Below are 19,494 nucleotides of genomic sequence, written 5' to 3' on the forward strand. Positions count from 1 at the left end.
CAACAAATAACTACAAACCAACTAATCAGAGATGCAATGGAGAGAGGACAAAAAATAAATAATGCAATATTATTTGGACTTGAAAACACTAACGAACCAGATATCAATAAGATTCATAACATCATTGGAAATTATAACGCATCAACCATATTCCCAAATGAAATAATTGCTGTCTCCAGAGATGGACCAGAATATAAAAACAGTGATGGGTCAACAGCACCAAGATTTTGTAGGGTCACATGCATAAATGAGGACTGTAAACGTAAATTCATTTATACTATAAACTCAATTGCTAAAACCAACCCTACCTACAGTAAACTTAGATCACGTCCTGATCTATCCTTTCTACAACGGATACATTCTCGTGAACTTCGCACAGAACTTAAAAGAAGACAAGACAATGGTGAATCCAACCTATACATCGACTACCGTGCTGATTGCATAAAAAATAAAACCTACAATCAAAAAATCACCTCCAAACCCCCCATCACCCATAACAATCAACCAGCCATCCCAGTGTTCAATCAAGCACCCATCACCCTACCACCCATTCAACCAACCATCTTATCAGCCATCCAAACAGCCATTCAACCAACAATCCAACCAGCCAACCAGCCATCCAACCAGCCATCCAATCAGCCATCCAACCAGCCATCCAACCAGCCATCCAACCAGCCATCCAAACAGCCACCCAACAATCCACCCAACCAGCCATCCAAACAACCATCCATCCAAACAACCAAACTACCATCCAACCAACCATCCATCCAAACAACCAAACTACCATCCAACCATCTATGCAACCATCTGTTGTACACAACCCCCAACCTACTAACATCCAAAACTAGGTATGCACGCCCCTTACCTCTTCAACACCAATCACTTCAGATCTCAAATGCAAATTGATAAATGCAAGAAGCATAGTCAACAAATTACCTGAATTTATCCTCTTATTAAACAGTGGCACATTTGATATCATTTTTGTTTGTGAAACATGGCTGAACTCATCCCTTCCTGACTCCATTATCTCAAACAAAGAATATCAAGTCTATCGATCAGATCGTGAAAACCGAAGAGGTGGTGGAGTGGCTATCTTTTACAAAAAGTCACTGAATCTAAAAAATATCCAAGTAGCACATAAACTCTCTCTTCCTGAAACTATTGTATGCGACCTATCCCTTGACACTACTCTTCGATTCTTACTATGCTACAGAGCCCCTGACTATGACATTACCCATGCAAATATGCTAACCTCAATGCTAACATGGGCTACCTCTTGCCCATATCCTCTCATCTTCCTGGGTGACCTAAATCTACCTCTCATTAACTGGACAACTAATGAATGTTCAACTGACCCAATCCATACTACACTATACAACGCTGTTACAAACCTAGGTCTTGAACAATTTGTAACTAACAATACAAGACTCAACAACTGCCTTGATCTCATCTTCTGCAACAATTCAAACTCAATTTACGGACTACAAATTAAAGAACTTTTTCCAACAGTGACCACTGCATGATTGATTTTCGTCTCAATATACGTCCATACTTAAATCGTCATAACAACAGTACTCCCAACTACAACTTCAAAAAAGCCAATTACGACCTTATAAACAATGATCTTTCATTTCTGAACTGGCAAAATTTGTTTGCAACCTGCATAACCGCTGAAGACCACTATAGAGTCTTCCTACTTGAAATCAATAGAGTCATTAAACTATATGTACCACAAATGACTACCATGATCAAGAAAAACAAACTACCCATATCAATAAAAAAGCTTCAATCAAAAAAAAAATCCCTCTGGAAAAGAAACAAAAAAGGCTATGTTACAAATTTCAAAAAATGCTACAGAAACATATGCAACCAAATAAAAACTGAATGCACAAATTACCACACCAAGCAAGAAGAGAACCTTCTGCGCACAAATTCCAATTGTGCCTTTTATAATTTTTTCAACAATAAACTTAAAGACTCAAGATCCATCCCACCACTAAAAGATTCTAAACAACAAAGAATGCAATGACGAAACAGTTAAAGCAAACCTCTTCAACATTTTCTTTGGCTCAGTTTTTGTTAACTCCGATAACACATATCCGACATTCCACAAACGAACCAGCAATGATTATGATGAGTTAACTCATATAGATTTCACAGAAGACAACGTTGGAAAAGCTCTTCACAACTTAAAACCATCGCTATCTATTGGACCCGATGGACTATGTGCATACTTCTTAAAAAAACTTTCCATTAATATAGCAGAACCCCTAAGTATTATCTTTGATAAAGCTTTCACTACCAGTTCTCTTCCCAAACTTTGGTCACTAGCCACAGTCATCCCTATCTTCAAAAAAGGAGACCCTAGCTTAGTCGAAAACTATAGACCGATCTCCCTTTGCTGCGTCACCTGCAAAGTCATAGAATCTATCATCAACCAATCCATTACCTCACACTTAGAAACCTACTCTCCAACAAACAATTTGGTTTCAGAAAAAAATTATCATGTAACTTACAACTTCTCCACTGCAAAAACATATGGACTTCAAATCTTGATCAAGGCAAATCAATAGATGCAATCTACATAGACTTCTGCAAAACTTTTTACTCAGTAGTACATGATAAACTTCTCCTAAAACTAATATCCTATGGCATCTCAGGGCCCCTCCACAAATGGATATCTGCTTGTCTGCCTAACAGACAACAAGTGGTCAAAATTGGCAATGCTTTATCAAATCCTGTTCCTGTCAAGAGTGGCGTTCCTCAAGGCAGCGTTCTTGGACCAACACTCTTTATACTATACATTAATGATCTTTGTGACCATATCTCAAGTAATTGTATTCTCTTTGCTGATGATGTCAAACTATTTAACATCACAGACAATACTTCTATCATTCAAAACGACCTTGATCATCTAACCGCTTGGTCTAAAAATTGGCAGCTCCAAATTTCAACCAGCAAATGCTCAGTCTTACATATAGGAAAAAAGAACCCAAAAACTAAGTACATACTAGATGGACATTACCTTACAGACGATCCCCATCCCGTTAAAGACCTTGGAGTTTTCATGTCAAATGATCTAAGTGCCAAAGCCCACTGCAACTACATAGCAAAAATAGCTCTAAGAGTTGTAAACCTAATTTTGCGTAGCTTCTTTTCCAAAAACACCACACTACTAACCAGAGCATATAAAACATTTGCTAGACCAATTCTAGAATACAGCTCGCCTGTTTGGAACCCTCACCACATCTCTGACATCAATACAATTGAACGTGTCCAGAAATATTTTACAAGAAGAGTTCTCCATTCCTCTGAAAACAATAGAATACCCTATCCCACCAGACTCGAAATCCTAGGCTTAGAAAACTTGGAACTCCGTCGCCTTCGACAAGACCTAAGTTTAACTCACAGAATCATCTATTGTAATGTCCTTCCTGTTAAAGACTACTTCAGCTTTAATTGCAATAATACTAGAGCAACTAATAGATTTAAACTTAATGTCAACCGCTTTAATCTAGATTGCAGAAAATATGACTTCTGTAACAGAATCATCAGTGCTTGGAATACTTTACCTGACTCTGTTGTCTCTTCCCTCAATCCTAAAAGTTTTATCCAAAAACTATCTACTATTGACCTCACCCCATTCCTAAGAGGACCATAAGGGGCGTGCATAAGCGCACAAACGTGCCTACCGTTCCTGTCCTATTGTTTTTCTTTTCTTCTTTCTATATATATGCTTATACCTCCTTATATTTACTCATATATGTTTATATACTATATAATCTTTTGTATGATTCCTACATATATTGTTGTGACAAAATAAAATAAATAAAAATAAATAAAAAATAAAGGCCTAGAGGAACATTGTCCATGGGGTCGCAATGGGTCGGACACGACTTTGCAACTTACAACCGATTTCCTGGTAACAGATCCTGAAGTACCGTTGCCATTGTCTTCTTAGGGTTTCTCTCCCCAGTATTCAGATATCGTCTACAGTCTATCTATCTATTTCTTGATAACCATCCCAAAAAGTACTAACCAGGTCTGACCCAGTTTAGCTTTTCAAGATCAAGCAAAATGCCAAATAGAGAGGTACTTAAACCCACAGATTTTACATTGTATGTTGCAGAGGTTTCAGCAGGTTCTGACCAGTTCTGGAGAACCGGTAGCGGAAATTTTGAGTAGTTCGAAAAATGGGTAGTAAAAATTCTGTCTGGCCTCACCCCCATCTATTCTCTGCCTCCCAAGTCCCAGCTGATTGGGAGGAAATGGGGATTTTGCAGTTACCTTCCCCTGGATTGGGGAGGAAATGGAGATTTTACAGTATCCTTCCCCTGCCACACCCACCAAGCCACACCCATAGAACCGGTAGTAAAAAAAATTGAAACCCACCACTGGTATAGTGCAATAAAAGTTCTTCATTCTTACCTCTAAATATTAAGATGAGATTAACTGTGTTTCCTACTTTTTATCTAAAGTTCCATTTGGAACTTACACTACCAATCTATTAACAAAGCAACATATTCGTTCCGGATTTCAAAAATCAACACGCAAGGAAAACCATTTCTTCCTTTTGTTTTCCTGAGAAGACGTTTTTAAACAGCTAATGAAATATCTCCTAGTTTCCATTCCTATATTGGCAGTGTTTCTTAACGTGGCAACTTTAAGATATGTGGACTTCAAATCCCGGGTATCCCCAGTCAGCATGGATGGCTAGGGATATCTGGGAGTTGAAGTCCATACATCTTAAATTGCCAAGCTTGAGAAACACGGTTCTATCGATATCCTCCTCCTTCTCCTGTTTTCTTGGCTTTACGGCAGTACTGAAAAAGAGTAATCATTTCAAATGCTACAAATCGCTTTACGGCACCAGCGGCAGGGGAGGGTGGAAATAAAATCCGGGGAACGCGGGAGGGGGAAAAGAATCGGGTGGGTGGGGGAGAGTAGCGGCTCGTTGAGGCAAGCGCGCGGGGAAGGGAAAACAAAATAATGAGGGGAGGAGTCGCTAGGTAGGTCGAGTGCACGGGGGCGCGCAGAAGGCCGCCGAGGGCGGGAAGGGTGGAGCTGGATGCTAGCGAGCGGGGTCCGCCTCAGTCCCGAGCCTGGCCGTGCTGTGGAAGCGGCGGCAGGTTCGATTCCCGGTGGTGGGGCCGGCGCTGCTTCTGTCGCCGGTTATAGTAGCAACAACAGCAGCAGCGGCAGCAACAGTGAGACCGTCGCGTCGCTGCCGGGAAAGATGAGCCTTTCTCCGAAGGAGCTGACGAGCCTGCTGAGCATCGTGTCTGAGGAGGCCGGAGGCAGCACCTTCGAGGGCCTCTCCACCGCCTTCCACCACTACTTCGGAAAGGCCGAGCATTTCCGCGTAGGCTCCGTCCTGGTGTTGCTGCTGCAGCAGCCGGATCTGCTGCCCACGCCGCCGCAGCGCCTGATTGCCCTCTACCTCCTCTGGGAGATGTATCGCACCGAGCCGCTCGCCGCCAACCCTTTCGCCGCCATCTTCGCCCACCTCTTGAATCCGGCGCCCCCCGAGCGCGCCCCCGCCGGCTCAGGGCCCGGAGCGGCAGGGAGCGGCGGCGGGGACGACAACGAAAGGCCGCCGCTCTCAGGTAGCTCCCTCATCTGGCCTCCAGTTGGGCCTGGGCGAATAAGTATTGGTGTCGGCGCCCTTTTGCCATTTCGGTAAAAAGCCTGGGCCTCCCAGGGTGCTTGAAAAGATGAAACTTGTTTTGAAATGGGGGGGGGGGGAGTAGGAGGCAACACGAATTCTTTGAAGGCTGGCCCAAAGGTGCTTTTTCTGGAGACCAATTGGACTTTGTTGTTTTTTCTTTGAAGGCTTTTCGCTTCTCATCGAAGAAGCTTCTTTGGCTCAGAGCTCCTTCAGAGCTGAAGAAGCTTCTTGGATGAAAAGTGAAACGTCTTCAAAGAAAAAACAAGAAAGTCCAGTTGGCCTCCTGAAATAGCACCTTTGGGACAACCGTGACCTGGATGATTGAGAATCTCTATAGACTTTGAAGGCTGGGTTGTAATGTCTGATCATTTTGAAACTTCGGGTTTCTTCCTCCCCTCTTTTAAACTGAGGGTAACCCTAGTTAAATCACTTCAACCAGATTGAGAGGAATAATTTCTCTGTTACCCCTTTCCTCCAAAATAAGACACCCCCTGATAATAAGCCTAATTGGGCTTTTGAGCGCATGGCAATAAGGCCAAGTGCTTATTTCAGGGTTCAAAAAAATATAAGACAGGGTCTTATTTTCAGGGAAACACAGTATCGGTCTCAATATATCCCTCTTGCCTTTTGATGTGTGACATAATCTTAAATCTAATTGCAATAACTACTCCTCCTTCATTAATTCTTTTCAGATATCTCAGTTCCCAAGTTTTGATTGTTGTTAAGACTGGGATCTCTAGTTTACTGCTAAATGTTACCTGATGAAAGATTGGAAAACATTCCTATTCTGTTCTACTTTAACCATCCATGCCTTACATAGTTTATTAACCTGCAGGTTTTGGTATAAAAATGTCCACACAAAACAAAAGTAGACAGTTGATGAATAGGTAGCATGTGTTTATCAGCATGCTTTTTGTTAAGTATTTGTACAGCAACCTCATTATACATACATATTTATCAAACACGACTTTCAGCTATGTTTGGAAACTAAGTCTCATACTGGAAGTAATGTTTCCTCTGTCCTTTCTATTTGTTGACTAGAAAGTTATTAATAACAGCTAATGATTTGTTTAGATAAATAATAAACTGCCAGTATTTGATATGGTTTTATCCATGGATAAGAACAATGAATTGTGGCAATAAATGAAGGTAGTGTTTTGTATTTGTTGATATCATGGAACCCTTATACGCGGAGCATATAAAAATAATCAATGATATTATATGCATTATATGGTCATGTGAGCAGCATTCCCTTCAAATTGGGAAAGATGATGGACTTTTTCATGCCTTATTTACATTTTGTCATCCATTATTTCTATCGCTTCTCTATGGTTCTGGTTCTCTTAGCTAAACAAAAGCTTTGTATTTCATTTTATTGTATGATTTAGCATACAAAAAAAGGAGATGTTGCTTGTGAAAAGCTAACCTAGTATTTTCTTAATGGGCACTTCTACTCTGCTTACTTGGTAGTCTTGAAGACAGAAGGAAAAATATATTTTCACAATTCCCTCAGTCCAGAACCTCACTTTTAGCACTGCTAGAGTCTCCTCTCCCAAATTTTCCCGAATGGATTTTGGACAGCCTAGGAAGCCTGGACTATCAGATGGGTGGTTGCATGGTGAGAATCCCATTCCCCTGCTTTTATCTGCAAGAATACTAATTTCACTTAATTCATACCTTTCTGGATTGAGCTCATAACAATAAAAATGCTATAACTTCTTTGAAAATTGCTGGTACTATAAAATAGCTTCTTTTTTTTTTAAAGGCTTTTTGCCTGCAATTACTCCACCAGAAAGGTTCTTTCTTTCCCAGCTGATGTTGGCCCCTCCTAGAGAACTCTTCAAAAAGACTCCAAGACAGATTGTATCGATGGATGTAGGAAATATGGGCCAATCTGTAGATATAAGCGGTCTTCAGTTAGCATTAGCAGGTAACAAACAAATCATTCCTACAGACCTCTGTTTTAATGAAATATAAAATGTGTAAACTTGCACGTGAAGATTTTTCTTTTCCCTCATAATTCCATAGGACATTTTTTGTTTTGTCTGAAGTTAATTATATGACTTTCTGCAATGTTAATTACGGGTATGTATAGTTTTGGAGAAATAATTTATGACATATTAGAAGGTAAAACAATTATTTCCAATTTGTTATGGGGTCACTGTGTTTTTGTTCATAAATCAACAAAGCACATAAGCAATACTTCATTGTTTTGTCATTATTTGAAAATCAACACCCTATACTTAAAATAAAAAATTTCCTATAAAATAAAATATCCTTTTATAGAAATATTGAATCTATATGTGATGTGTCATTTGTGCATAGTGAGAATTGCAAATCCAGTCAAAGTTCTAAGCCTTTGCTATGTTAATATTTATTATTGAAATGACAAATACTCTGAAATGCAATGTGCTTTTATTAGAGCTGTGATAGTAATTCAAAACATTGCCTTTTTGTATGATTCATAACATGTTTGTGTGTGTGTGTATATGTGTGTGTGTGTGTGTTTATATATATATGTACGTATATATATGTGTGTATATATATATATATGTATATATATATATACACATCTCCACAAATTCATTTTCTTTACAAGCTTGTCCGCACTCCCACAGAACTCACTTTATATATAGAATTTTATGCTAATATTGTTGACTAGAAATACTTCATTAGTGCAAAGTGAGATTCACTTCATTTTCCCTGCTTAGAGAAGAGAGAGTTATAATTGAGCTGGTTCTGAGGTTTTATCATTAGATTTTAAAAAAAGCTTTTGCCCCTTGCTTTAAACTTGAAGTTTTCAAACTATTCCTTGAATCAAACTGACTTGAAACTCATATCAATCAATACTATGGTCATATTGAGATTAGAATCTATTCTCATAATATTTTTTATAAAGGTGAATGAAACTACGAACAACTTTAATTTTTAATCAGATTCTTAGATTCTTAGATATTTTAGTAGACCTGGTCATTTGAAAATTGGACTCTTTCCCCTTTACTTGTTCTGTATACCTTCTTGCTCTCAAAAAGCTCTAGAGAACTTGAAAATTTTTGTGCTGTTTTGTGGCAAAGAAGTTGCTCTGATTATATTTTTTTTTCTGAAGTGTAACATGGCTACCTTTGCTTTTCACCTACAGAAAATATAGTGTAAGTAACACATGGGCTTATTTTTTCTAATCTTTATCAGAAATGTGAGAAAGGCATGGATAGTAGCTTCATGCCATTTATATCAGTAATCATAGCTCACACATTATAATAGTAAATTAGTTTTGATGGACTATTCTATACGCAATTATTTGCAATATACAATATAGGATAATGGCTAAATTCATTTTATCTTCTTTTATATTTAAGACTGTCATTTTAAAAGTAAATTTTATTATAAACAGTAGTGGTATATAAGTGTGTCTCCAGACAATAAAAATTAGATTTTTTTCCTGTATCTAGTCAGCAAATTGGTTACTATTTAATTGCTACAGTGGTACATCAATACGTATCATTAATTGGTTCTGGGAGGTGCAATGTCTACTAAAAAGATGAATACCAAACAGTTTTTTCCCATAAGTAATAATGTAGTGAATCACAAGCCAATTGACATTAAAAAGTTCTAGCTTGTACATTGAGTACCGAACAAAGAGTACCGGGGATACGTTTTTTGCATCAAAATGCCTTGAGTACCAAATTCAATGAGTTTCAAAGCAGTTGGGTAACAAGGTACCACTATATTCAAAAACTTTGGCTCTGGTACTGACTGATTCTTAGGTGCCAAGTGTACAGTTTAAAAAGTATAGTGGAAAGATTTGATGTTTTATAAATGTAATATATGGAGACAAAGTATTTCCTTTTCAGCTATGAAGAATGCTATATGAAGGCTAAGAATAACATAGTTGCTTAATAGCAACCACAGGGTTTTCAGGTCTGAAGTGGTATAAGCAGGAGAACAATAGAATTCTGCAGACATGCAGGAAGTGTTATGGAATTCAAAATACTAATAGTGATGTGATAATGAATCATCTTCTTAATCTAAATAACTAAGTATTTATGGAATAATTTGTGTAAACTATTTTGTCCACCAATAGTCGCTTGCTGGAAACTCAGCTTTATCTTTAAAAATAAATTAATATGGTCAAAGAGCTGCTAGAGATTAAAAGCTTTGGATTTTAAAAGAAGGAATGATTTGTTTATTTGTATTTGTAGTTATTTTACAAATATCTCAAGGCGGTGAACAGACCTGCCTCCTCCTAATTTCCCCACAACAACAGTCCTGTGAGGTGATGTGGACTGAGAGAATGACTGGCACAAAGTCCCCCAGCTGGCTTTCATGGCTAAGGTGGGACTAGAATTCACGGTCTCCTACTTTCTAGCCTGGTTTTTACAGATAATCTCAATTTTTCATTAACAGAAATAGTGTAGATTTGTCAACAAGTTTATTCTTGTTCTTGTGATTCAAGATTTTGGATGCTAAAATTGAATTAATCTAATTTTTCTTACAGAACGTCAGTCTGAATTGCCAACACAAAGTAAAGCTAGCTTTCCTAGCATTCTCAGTGATCCAGATCCAGATTCTTCAAATTCTGGTTTTGACAGTTCTGTTGCATCCCAGATTACTGAAGCCTTAGTGAGCGGACCAAAACCACCTATTGAAAGTATGCATCATTTTGGGATACCTTTTATAGAGTTACAACATAATTAAATAATCATATTATTTTCCATTCCTTATTTCTGTTCATGTTTATATTTGAAATTAGTGTTGTTCTGAATGTAGTTCTTCAGTTTGAAAAGCAGGGTGTAAGAAATGATGGTTTCATGTTTTCCATTATGGCTTTTAAGGTTGAACACGGAACAGTGTCTTAGCTACTATATTGACTTTGCATGAATCTGCACTATATTCTACTGTTCATATTGATATTTTTTTAGAATCATACAGTTGGTTTTTTTTAATGGTTTTAAATTCTGTTCCTTATTCTTTACTTTTCCAGAATATAGCTTTGTTGGATAGAATGGCATGGTAGCATATTACTATTATTACTATCCCAATTGGCATTGGAGAGTTCTGTAAAGGATATCTCTGCAAAAAGTATGCCGCTTTATATAAAATTAGATGCTAAGAAAGATGAGCATAGAAATATGCTGGTCTACGTGCTTGACATTGTCAGTTTATAGAATAGATAAATACGTTTTACTACATATTGCAGCGTAAACTACAAAGAATAATATGTATTATATACAATATAACATACAGAAACAGATCATATAGTTAGGAACATTTTGATTGTTGGATAAATATTTTGACTTTTAAGAGATTTTTTAAAAAAAGAATGTAATATATTTTTCAGGTCATTTTCGACCAGAATTTATACGCCCACCACCTCCTCTCCATATTTGTGAAGATGAGTTAGCTTGGTTAAATCCAATAGAGCCAGATCATACAATTCAGTGGGATAAGTCAATGTGTGTTAAAAATAGCGCTGGAGTGGAAATCAAACGAATCATGGCCAAAGCATTCAAAAGTCCTTTGTCATCACAGCAACAAACGCAGGTATGAAGTCAATTGCTGACTTGTTTAATTCTACTATTAAAATAATATTTTAATTTTAACTAAATTAAAGCTAGCTCAAGTTTACTATAACCCCAAAATTATGATATAAGATTAACAGTTCAGTAACCACATCAAAAAGTAAAAACATTCCCCATGAGTTGCTGCTTTAAATTATTGTAGTGACTTGATTTATGTATTGCCTTGCCATTGAAACTGAGAACTCAAAGTACTTTACAGTATTCAGTAACTTTTCTTAATTTTTAAGTTATTAAAATATAATTAAAAATTGGCTTTAAATATTGGGGTAAAAAGAATCTTCCCAAAGACACAAGAAAAAAGTAGCCAACCAACTACAAAAGAGCTGTGTACTGTAATCTGGGAACATTATGATGAGTTTGCTCTGGCCACTGATGGACTCTGATGGTTGTCAGAGAAAGTTGAGGGCTATTCCTGCTAGTCTACTGCATGGACCATCTCAAGCCTTAGTTGCCAATTTGAATGAGAAAACAGCTTTAGATTGGATTGTGCCTTTACAACCGCTACTATCGCATGGATACTGTTACTCCCTGCAATTTACAGAGGAATTAAGGCAGATGAAGCAAGAGAAGAGACAAATAGAGCACCACAGGCATTATGGAGGGAGAAGAACCTGATTGGACAGAAGTTAGAATTGCTGTTAAGGCCTACCTTGTGGTTAGAGTGGTAAAATGTCAGCACTTTTCCACCCTTATTACATCTGCAGATAGCTGTCCTGTTGCTCTGTTTTGGGTTTTGAGCCTTGCTGGTTCTAGGGCTATGCCATCTTTGGTGCTGGATGGTCTGAACTCCCCAGACAGATCCCATGCACAATATGAGGAAACGCCAAGACTGCATCCTCCCCAGCAAAGCCACCTGGAAATATGAGAAGATGAACTAATTCTACTTGGTTGTAAGACCATATTAACAGATTCTTGCAAGTCTGGAGGCATAAAGTTCTTGCTTTCAGTTTTAAATATTGGATCCATTAGGATCGGTCTTAGTTTCTTCTTTAACTATTAAGCAACTGTAGGATCATGCCTAGTGTTTCCTAGGTAGATCCTCTCTTTCTGCAAGATCATTTATGTATTTCATCACAGAGACTCATGACTTCTGCTCAAAGAGCAGGTGGAACTCATGACTAGGAAGACCTTTACTCAACTTTGTATTGGGTGCCAATTGTACCTATTCCTAGGTTGAGAGGCTCTACTCAGTCACTTAGACAACCTAGTCACCATCTAGTTCAGGGGTGTCAAACCCACTCACATCACGGGCCATATTGTGATGTATCACAATGTTTTTTGCCTTTGCAGCGCTGGGGTGGGTATGGTCTCTGTGGGCCCTATCTGGCCCGGGGAGCCTCCAGTTTGAAAATCTGGTTGGATTACTGTAATGCAATTTACATGCAGCTAAATTCGATGAATGAATGAGTAAAACAATTGCAGAAAAGGCCATTTTATTTGTATCCCGTAAACAGTCTCTGAACATAGGGGCAACTTAAAGAACAGCTTCTTCTGCTGCAGTCCTTCATATTCAGATAGGTTTATAATTGAGAGGTTGTTTCTCAGGTAACCAGATAATTGAGAGGTTGTACCTCAGGTTACCAGGCTGTACTGTTTTATAGCTTAATGTCAACATTAAATGTGCCAAAAAAAATTTCTATACTTGAGATCATGATTCCACAGCAGCATTATCTTACACTAATTTCTAGTCTAGCAGCCGCTTTGTGAAGCAATTGCAGTTTCCTAAACTTTTCAGAGTGCTTCATGCCATAGCTACAACCTGCAAATCTAGGAGTATACCCTGGTTATGGGGAGCACAATCATCCAGAAAAGACTAAAATCCAGTTAATAAATTGAAATGTTTTATTTATTGAAATTAAATTTTATTTTTTATTTAATTTCATATTGACTGAGTTTAAATTCAATATATGTAAGGCACATGTCTCTAAAGCTGCATATGACTTATTGGCTTCAGATGGGAGATAGAATAGAGTCCTGAGGTACTTGTAGATTTTTGTACTTGTTTAATGTTTGGACCCTGTGTTAATTTTATCAAATAAAACATGAATGCTTAAACTATTAGCTCAACAGAAATCACTTTTACTAGCAATAGAATTAAAAACCTTTACTGGCAATCTCCCTCATTTTTGCACATTATGCTATATTGGCCGTCAATAATTACTGTGATTTTTCTATAATTTTATTTTAACTAGCAATTTAGATAAATAAACAAAGTTGAAAGGTAATCTCTTAATTGTTAATAGTTAAACTGTTTTACATTTTTAAAATGCAGCTTCTTGGAGAATTGGAGAAAGATCCTAAGCTTGTTTACCATATTGGCCTCACTCCTGCCAAATTGCCTGATCTGGTGGAAAACAATCCTTTAGTAGCTATAGAAATGCTGCTTAAATTAATGCAATCAAGTCAGATAACTGAATATTTTTCAGTATTGGTCAACATGGACATGTCTCTACATTCGATGGAAGTTGTAAATCGGTAAGTAAAATGCTTTTTTTACTATATATATTTAGTAAACAAGCTTTATTTTTCAACATCTACATGAACATTTACAAAATTCCATCACAGTTTTCTCCCGTTAAGAAATTATACTTTGAATAATTGTATTAGTGGAGTATAGGTAGTCTTTGACTTATCACTGGAACCAGAATTTCAGTTGCTAAGCAAGTGGGTTGTTAAGTGAATTTCACCCAATTTTATGACTTTTTTGATCTAGTTGTTAAGTGAATCACATGGTTGTTAAGTGAATCTGTTGCTTATTGAAAGCTGGCTGGGAAAGTCGCAAATGGTGGTATGACCTTGACACGCTGCAACCATCATAAAAACATGCTGGTTGCTAAGCATCTGAATTTTGATCATATGACCATGAGGATGCTGCATAAGTGTGAGGACCAGTCATAAGTCATCCTTTTTACTGCTATTGTAACTTCAAACGGTCACTAAATGAATGCTTGTAAGTCGAGGACTACCTATAATTTGATTTTCACAGGTTCTGTGGAAAATAAGTTGCAGTTTGGAATATACGGTAATCTAAAGTCCTAAACCCATGACCCTTTGAGATATTAGGACAACTATAGGTTAGTTTACTATCCACTCTAGTAACATCCTTGTTTTCCTGTATAAATGGCTAATTGTGATTATGGGAGGTACTTTATAATTATGCTTATGTTGGTGTTCTGATTGCAGTTTCAGATACTATAATAGGATAGAGCAGATCTTATCTATATGCATGGGAGGGAGAATATTGGGGGAAAGAATTATAAGAAAGAGTCTTGCCTGGAAGTGATGTCCTAATAACTTGCAGTTATTTAATTGGACTCAAAGATAGTGTAATTTTTATAATATCAGGACAATTTGTATTGGTGATTCTTTGAGATAAATTTCAGGGATATTTACTCTTTTTGGTACCATGATTAACACAGTAACTATTCATATGTAATATTTGACTACATTCAGTTCATAAAAAGTCAATATTCAAACATGCTGTAGTGGTACATAATGGCATCTTATGGTGTGACTGAAAACAATTGTTCATTCTTTCAAAGACTGTAAAGTTTCCTTTCCCTTGATGAAAGGAAAGATAACATTCTAAATAGAATATTTTGATGTGAACTATATTAATATATTCATAATCTAACCAATAATTATTATTTAGTTGCATTCTGAGGAAGGATGGATGTATAGATATTACAGTTCAAATTAGTTAAAAATACTTTTATATCATGCCTTTATTATTTTATAAATAGCTCAAGATGAACATTTCTAATATTCTTTCCTTCTATTTTACCCATAACAACCACCCTATGAGGTGGGTTAGGTTGAGGGAGACTAACTGGCCCAAAGCTGGCTTTCTTAAGGAACTAGAACTCATAGTCTTATGATTTCTAGGCTGATGCCTTAATCACTATACAAACTGGGTCTCTGTTATGATAGAACTGAAGTGACAGATGGATTATTAGCAAAGATGGCCAATTTGAAAATAATTAACTTTTAAATATTCAACAGGCTCACTACAGCAGTTGATCTTCCTCCAGAATTTATTCATCTTTATATATCCAATTGTATTTCTACTTGTGAACAAATTAAGGATAAGTATATGCAGGTAAGTGTCCAAAAAGAAACTATGGTATTTTTGAATAAAGTAATTGAAAATGCAGTAAAAAACTTGGAGAAGCAAAAATATCGTTGCAGAGTTTAAGAACTGTAAACCCTCTTGACTAAAAAAAAAGTTCGTTATGTTTTCAGCATATTTCACATACAGCATATTATGATTTATTGTTGCATACATAGAAAACCAAGGACATAAACAAAAATCATAGAAATAGTCATCAGTTTTTTCAAAATGTAAACATGATAGCAAAATTCTATTCATCACTGTACTTTAAATGTTTGTCTGCAATGAATAGAGCAGAGTATTTCAGTACCTCTGTATAAATTTGTTCATTCATATGCTTGAATATGTTGTTTATTGACAGCTAAAATACAAAAAATCATTGCTGCAAAGAACTTTCTGGTTGGATGGGAATGTTGCTTTGATAGATAAATGTAGCCCTGTAGTTTCTGGATATTTTTTAACAACTCAAGGGCCCATAACTGTTTGGTTCTACATTTGAAGGAGGATTTTAACCTTTTGAAATATTTATATTTGTATTGATATTTATCTTCTCCCATTTGAACAAAGATTTCTCTAGATTTTTCCCCTTTAAAGGGTGAGCTGCTGAGCCTATGTTGCACTTACATGTCAGATTTTATTAATATGTCATTTTCTTGACTTTGATGAATGCAGACATTCTTTAACTGAACTGTAGGGAAAAAGGAAGATGCCTTTGATGGAAGCATGCAAAATCTATTGCCTACAGAAAACAGGGTGAAGCATTTGTTAAAATCCACAATGAGATAACATTCAAAAGCAGCTCAGGCAGATGCCTCCCTAATTCAGAATTTGTTGCAAGATTTTATTATAACCTATCTCAATAAAAGTAGCCCTATCTGTGGAGCTGATTTTTACCTAATGGGCTGACATCAGGTGACGATGTTAGTATCTATTACAATGACAATGCTCTCAAGGTGAATCTAGATCTGAAATTGGATGAAAAAACAACTTAATCTATTCCTGCTTTTTTCCAATCTTAAAACTTCAGATAATGGTGCAATTGGTGCATGTCATTATGATGATAAATGAGTCATTTCTGCTTTCACCATCCTTAAGGGGTCATTATGTGGATAATTGGTAGCTTTTTGAAATTTCACATAAGAAACTAGTAGATCTATTAAGAGACTTCACTGTTAGCTACTCTGCTTATCTTGGAGGAAACTCGTTTTTGATAATTCCTATTTTACAATAATTCCCTAGTCCAGAGATATAATTTCTGACTAAAGTCAATCAGCACCTAGTGTTCTTGCACAAATCTTCTATTTTGTTAAATAACTTCACTGGGATATAATTATGGGTCTAAGTACTCTGGAATGACTTCTTTGATTAGTAAACTCTTACAAAAAAAATAGGGCAAATTTGGGAAAAGGCCATTAGAAACAGCAGCCTTTAGTCATACTTTGAGATCATTGGGTCCTATAGGAGGAGTCGTCCTGATGGTGCAATGGTTAGAATGCAGTAATGTAGGCTGCTTCTGCTGACTGCCAGCAGTTTGACAGTTTGATCCTGAGTGGATCAGGATTGACTCAGTCTTCTATCCTTCCGAGGTGGGTAAAATGAGGACCCAGGTTGTTGGGGGCAATATGTTGACTCTAAGACCGCTTAGAGAGGGCTATAAAGCACTGTGAAGTGATATATAAATCTAAATGCTATGGCTATCTTATCAGTTTCTTTTTTTCTTGCCACTTTTGAGGGAACAGAAGAAGAAACAAAGTGGGAGATGCTTTGCTGTCGGAATCTAGGCAGGAACACAACTTGTTTTCTTTTATAAAAACAGATTTATAAGCCTGTTTACCATAGCCTGGATTATTACACCAAGTAGAAAAAACAGTCCGCCATTAAGTTGTGAAAAACAATGTAGGATTTGCATATATTTAATTATAGTCTTTTGGGGTTGTTCGCAGTGAATATAAAAAGGGAAACATAAAAAAGGCTTATTTTCAGAACAGTAGAACAAAAGAATTCTATTTCACTTTGTCTTAATTCCTTTGATACAGGTAGTCCCCAATTTACAACCACAATTGAGACCAAAATTGTTGTTAAGCAAGGTGATTGAGCCTCATCTTTTATTTTTTTTTGCCATGGTTGTTAAGTGAATCATGATATCATTAAGGAAATACAGCTTTCTGCATTGACTTGGCTTGTTGGAAACTAGCTGGGAAGGCTGTACATGGCTTCAAGATGCAGCTGTCCTAAAATACATGCTGTTTACCAAGTGCCTAAATTTTAATCATGTGACTGTGGAGATGCCTAAATGGTTGTAAATATGAGGACTGGCTATCACTTTTCAGTGGCATAACTTGGGTCACTAAACCAAATTTGCAAATTTGGATAATGAGATGACTTGGCTTCTTTAAATATTTTTTTGCCAAAATATCAAGATCATTCAAACCTGTTTCTTTAAAAAAATCCATTATTTCTGTTTGCTTTAGAATCGGCTGGTACGTCTTGTTTGTGTATTCCTACAATCCTTGATTCGAAACAAAATAATTAATGTACAGGACTTATTTATAGAGGTACAAGCCTTTTGTATTGAATTCAGCCGGATAAGAGAAGCAGCTGGACTTTTTCGATTATTGAAGACACTCGACACTGGTGAAAATCCTTCAGAAACAAAGACATCCAAATAAGATTGATTTGGAACTTTTTTTTTACTTAATTAGTGTGGAAAAATTTCTGTATAGTTTTTTTGTTGCTTGCAATTAAAATGTTTGTGCTTTATTAAATAATGCCTTTCTGTTGAAGCTTTTGTTGATGATGGAACAACTTGAACTAATTTGAACTTTAAGTAAAATAACCTGACGTTAAACCTGAAACACTAAATGGGTGCCAACCTACCTAGCAAAATATTCTTATTCTCATCTGTGTCCCAGATAATTTTTATTTTTAATCAATAGTTTTTTAAAAAAGAAATTAGAAAAATTTAGGAGCTTACATACTGCCAATAAACAGATCACCCACTAAAAATGATAAATTGTGGACCCAAAAATCATTGTTGTAAAAGGCTTAGAACATGCCAACATCAACCTTTAAAAGATACTTTTTCAAAGTGCTACTAAATGCTATGAGTAGACCACTTTATTTATTGTAAGTTTTGTAGAGGTATATGTTTGATTTTATCAAGTGCTTGATCTAGGATTGTTTTAAGCAAGTTTAAGATCAATGGCAATAAACTCCCAGGAATTCCCAGTCAATATGAAATTGCTGACAATACCAGGGATTTAACTTTATGCATCAGGAAATAGTGGGTGTCAGAAATAGATCATGGCGGTGATCTTGCTAATGTGAAATACTGTATTTGCTTCTGATAATTGAGAAGTGGCATTTTGAAAGTGATTTCTTAAGTCTTATTTCATTTTGCAAAACGGTTAGTTAAACCTTTTATAGTTTTTGAGGAATTGCCTGAATTACTATAGTCCATAATAAAGCTTCACAAAAAATAAGAAAGGCTATCTGTAAATGTAATAGGAGAAATTCATGCTATTTTGATGCAAAAACATTTATTTTTAAGGTATTCCTTCAATAACTTAAAATAAAAAATTGTTTTAAAGATATACAAGTAGTAATAAATTCTAATGGTATAAATTTCAGACTAATATTTAACATGTCACAGATTAGAATAAGATTATACTATAAAGATTTAATCAGTTTTGTGCAACAAAAATATTTTGATATCTAATAAATATTAAGTTTAAAATATTTTGACACTTCAAATCTTGTCAGAAAAAACAAATGTAATTCAGGATACTTCTGTTTCATCTCCCAAGTATTTTTGTAGTCAACTGTCTTTCTGAAAATGGATGTTCAAAAACACATTCAATTCAATTTCCAGAAGACACTTTCAAGGTGTCATCGAATTGCAATCATTTTTACTTAATTACTTAATCATAATGTTTCCCCCCAAAAAAGATTCAGTCTTTTTTTTCCTCCAAGAAGCATTGGGTCTTATTTTTGAGGAAAGTCTTCCACTGTCATGTCATGGCACCATAAACAACCCTGCGCAGCAGGAGCCGTGTGGCTGCTGCCAGTCCACTTCTGGGGGAGCTTGCTGCCAGTTGTGCACGGCGCTCCCAGCCTCTTTCACTGTCAGAGGCCTT

The 19,494-nt window shown here is 36.4% G+C and overlaps 1 protein-coding gene across 2 annotated transcripts; it reads left to right on the forward strand.

Moving 5' to 3' along the window:
• Window positions 1-4,921: 4,921 nt before the first annotated feature.
• On the forward strand, window positions 4,922-18,126 carry CNOT11 (CCR4-NOT transcription complex subunit 11). Of its 2 annotated transcripts, XM_058184578.1 has the most exons (7): window positions 4,924-5,606; window positions 7,434-7,598; window positions 10,164-10,316; window positions 11,007-11,209; window positions 13,520-13,722; window positions 15,250-15,346; window positions 17,830-18,126. In XM_058184578.1, the coding sequence occupies exons 1-7, from the start codon at window positions 5,069-5,071 to the stop codon at window positions 18,025-18,027; spliced, it is 1,557 nt and encodes a 518-aa protein (XP_058040561.1). In that variant the 5' UTR covers window positions 4,924-5,068; the 3' UTR covers window positions 18,028-18,126. The 2 variants fall into 2 exon arrangements, with proteins under 2 accessions (XP_058040562.1, XP_058040561.1); XM_058184579.1 differs by lacking the exon at window positions 7,434-7,598 and having other exon boundaries at window positions 4,922-5,606.
• Window positions 18,127-19,494: the final 1,368 nt, after the last annotated feature.

The sequence above is a fragment of the Ahaetulla prasina genome, chromosome 5 (genome assembly GCF_028640845.1).
Source record: "Ahaetulla prasina isolate Xishuangbanna chromosome 5, ASM2864084v1, whole genome shotgun sequence".
Lineage (NCBI taxonomy): Eukaryota > Metazoa > Chordata > Lepidosauria > Squamata > Colubridae > Ahaetulla > Ahaetulla prasina.

What these genes read in the sequence shown, in the direction of transcription:
- CNOT11 (XM_058184578.1), top strand. Translation starts at nt 5,069, where the DNA reads ATGCTAGCGAGCGGGGTCCGCCTCAGTCCCGAGCCTGGCCGTGCTGTG. An exon ending in TCTTCAGTTAGCATTAGCAG is followed by an intron (nt 7,599 to 10,163) that starts GTAACAAACAAA and finishes TTTTTCTTACAG; the next exon opens with AACGTCAGTCTGAATTGCCA. An exon ending in CATCACAGCAACAAACGCAG is followed by an intron (nt 11,210 to 13,519) that starts GTATGAAGTCAA and finishes TTTAAAATGCAG; the next exon opens with CTTCTTGGAGAATTGGAGAA.